This window comes from Temnothorax curvispinosus, unplaced genomic scaffold, assembly GCF_003070985.1.
Source record: "Temnothorax curvispinosus isolate PA1 unplaced genomic scaffold, ASM307098v1 QBEX01012844.1, whole genome shotgun sequence".
In the NCBI taxonomy this organism is placed as follows: Eukaryota; Metazoa; Arthropoda; class Insecta; order Hymenoptera; family Formicidae; genus Temnothorax; species Temnothorax curvispinosus.
Window position 1 is genome coordinate 1,281 of NW_020222624.1, and position 3,491 is coordinate 4,771.

Below are 3,491 nucleotides of genomic sequence, written 5' to 3' on the forward strand. Positions count from 1 at the left end.
AAAATAAAATTCTTTGTCCAGGATGCAATGAAAATTTTGAAGATGACTATATTTTGTGGAATTTGTATTTGATGGTGTCATGAGGCTTATTTCGGTTATTTTGACATCATGAGTAGGGGAGACCGGGGCTATTCGTGACACTGCTGAAATTTTGTCGCGGGCCTAACTTTAAAATGCTTGCTGCTAGAAACCTGTAATATCGATCATAGATGTCTCTTAGTGCACAACGTTTCGGCTCAAGATTCGAGCCCTTTTCTCGCTGTTCCTGTTTCAGTTCGCACTTGAAAAGGGCTCGAATCTTGAGCCGAAACGTTGTGCATTTTTGTATATATTGCGCCAGTTAATCGAGAAATAAATTGAATTTGCTGATTTTATTCACTGGCGGACGAAATTATTACCGATATGTCTCTTAGTGTTTTCTAGGTACCAACGGAGTGGCATTTGCGTGTCAACTAATTTTATCTCGCAGTGACAGAAAGTCTGACTTCAAGTGCTGAAAGTGAAATTTTCCAAATCCCGAAAATTTGTTTTCTCGTCGAATATAAGAATAAGAGATCCGAAACGGTAAGTTGTATTTAGTCACTCGACTTCACTAAGCATAATGCATAAGTAGATTTTATGCTATTCTTTCTCATTTGTAAGTGACGGTTCATGAATGAGGAAAAACCACATCGGGGCATTTCGTGACACGAGCAACCGGGGCAATTCGTGACACTTTGCTTTTCATGTTGATTCATTTATATTTGTTTTCAATAGGTTGTGGTGCGCAATTACGTTCGTAAGACAGCTGCTGTGGACACGGAAAATTTCCGAAAAGCAGTTTTAGCTGTAAAAAATGAAAACTACTCAGTGAGACAAGCAGCAATACGCTTTAATGTCGGGAGGATGGCCTTGAATCGTCAATGTGTCTCTGTTCTAAACAACGTTTCTGAGGAAAACGTGACGATTTCTCGTCTTGGAATGCGACCGGTAATTTCAAATTCATATATCGATTGATAAATGTACAATAAACAATGAATACATAAATAAATTAATGAATAAAGCAAATAAGAATAAAATTAAAATTCTTTTAGGTTATCAGTGACAATCATGAACGAGTGTTGATAAATTATATTTTACATTCATCAGACATTTATTTCGGACTCTCGGCAAAGGAAGTTCGTAAATTAGCTTACGAATACGGAAAACGTCTTGACTTGTCAATACCGCCTTCCTGGAACGAACGAAAAATCGCTGGAGAGAACTGGTTTTCAGACTTTTTGAAACGCCATCCGAATCTCTCAATTCGAAAGCCGCAAGCAACAAGTCTCGCTCGTGCTACAGCTTTTAATCGTACTACTGTCGCTGAGTTCTTCAAGAACTTGAAAACTATATACGAACGTTTTCAACTTAATCCACGTTCTATCTATAACATGGATGAGACAGGCATAACTACGGTACAAACTCCAGAAAGAATTATGAACCGACGTGGCTTTAAGCAAATTGGACATTGATAGAAGAAAAAAAGGCAAAGCAACAAAAAACGCTCCCAAAAACACCACAAATAGGCATTCAAAGGAAGAACCAGTTCGCAGGGGCCGTGGACGCCCTCGAAAAGTTCCCCGTAATTGAATGTTACCTACTTATTTCCTTATAATTTTTTATAGGTCAGCATATAATATGTAAACTCTAACAAATAAAGGATTTTTCAAAATACAAAGTAGATAAAAATTACAAAAACGAAAGAAATTCATATAGTTTGTTCAATCAGAGAAAGTGTCACGAATTACCCCGTGGCCTGTCACGAATTACCCCGGGGCCGGGGTAATTCGTGACACATGACATAGCAATACATTTCTTAATATATTTCGAGATTCGTGAGGGATAAACCTATTATTATTTTTTTTTTAAACTAGAAGGATGGACGATTACATCGCACTAATAAAAAATTTTTTAACATTTATACGAAGCGACAAAAAAATTCGAAACGAAAATGTGTCACGAATAGCCCCGGTCTCCCCTACTTTTTGACACTTTATCGGATAAATGTATGCATTTACAGATTTGTATACTTTTCTTAATACAAATTTTTTTATATTAGTATATAAAGTTATTTATTATCATTATCTTTGCAAGTTACTTAACTTACTTATATGTAAAATAATTATGTTTTTCTTTAAATAAATGTTTGTTACAGGCAAAAGTTTATTGAGTGCGTACTCTTATTCGTATGCGTATCTTTAATCTAAAAGATTTTTAAGAGCGAAATTTATATACATTGAGGGATAACCTCTAATATATATTACATTTCGGTAACATTATTTGGTAAGATTTCCGAATAGCCCTTCCTCCGAATTTGATGAAACTTGCAGGAGTTGTTGACTATTAGAGGACACGTTCATACCATAAAGGATTTTGTACGGAAACAAATAGGAGGGGGGGTGCGGGGGGGGGGCGAAGCCCCCCCTGCCCAACCCACACCGCCAGGTGCACGGGGTGCGGGGGGGCGGAGCCCCCCCCGCCCCCACACTCGTAGGTTTACTTACACAATGAGGTGGTGCGGGGGGGCGAAGCCCCCCCCGCCAATACATGTACTTTGATATATATTTCACGGTTCTCTTTTTTTTAACGACATCTTAAAAAATACAAGCGACCCTCAAATTTTATCAACAGTTTTGGATTCGAGGAGCAAAAATACATAAAGTTTACCTCCTTTCAATTAATTTCTCGTTGGAGCCTTAATTGTAGACATTTACCAAATTTTGAATTTTTGACGCCAATTTCTCCGTTCCTATTTGTTACCGTACAAAATCCTTTATGGTATGAACGTGTCCTCTAATAGTCAACAACTCCTGCAGGTTTCATCAAATTCGGAGGCAGGAGCTATTCGGAAGTTGAGCCCATTATTTACATATAGAGATATGTAGTGTCACAGATAGAAGTTTCTGTTATCCGTAAATAATCAATATTATTTTCATTCAATAATCCATTGTTCTCAACAGTTATTTGTCGTGCAGATGCGGGTTCGGAAATAAATACCACTAAATATCATTAAAAATTAAGTAAAGTATCAGTTGATTGCGCTATAAAAAAAAACTAATAAAGAAAATTTCTTTTACATTTTATTTAATAATGGAACCATTCAAAATTTTATTGCATTTACAAACAGAAAACTTGTTATAATTACATAAAGTCTGAATAATAAAAATTTTTTATTGTACGCAACGTTTTCAACATTATTTTGCAGTTTTTACAATGCAGAATTCCGATTTCTCACTTAAATAATAATATTCTCCTTTCGCAGAATTACTAATACTTCAACACAGATTACCTAAAATGCGAGATCGAAATGGTCCCAATATTTATTTCAATCAACTTCACCGTCCCTTTTTCATTCTCTCGCTTCCAAATTAAAACTAATTTTATTTTATCGTCATTAATTTGTACTCTTAGTTCTCCCTCGTAGAATAGAGAACAGTAAAATAGGATATTGAAGTACTCATCAGCTGTAA

General features: G+C 35.9%; 1 protein-coding gene across 1 annotated transcript; it reads left to right on the forward strand.

Annotated features, from left to right (window-relative positions):
- Positions 1-288: 288 nt before the first annotated feature.
- On the forward strand, positions 289-1,591 carry LOC112462849. Its single transcript, XM_025028910.1, has 3 exons — positions 289-564; positions 757-969; positions 1,074-1,591. Exons 2-3 carry the CDS (start codon positions 886-888, stop codon positions 1,491-1,493), a joined length of 504 nt encoding a protein of 167 aa, XP_024884678.1. The 5' UTR covers positions 289-564; positions 757-885; the 3' UTR covers positions 1,494-1,591.
- The last annotated feature ends 1,900 nt before the right edge of the window (positions 1,592-3,491 follow it).

Coding starts and splice junctions, on each gene's coding strand:
- LOC112462849 (XM_025028910.1), top strand. CDS start 886: ATGGCCTTGAATCGTCAATGTGTCTCTGTTCTAAACAACGTTTCTGAG. Junction 970..1,073: donor CTCGTCTTGGAATGCGACCG/GTAATTTCAAAT, acceptor AAATTCTTTTAG/GTTATCAGTGACAATCATGA.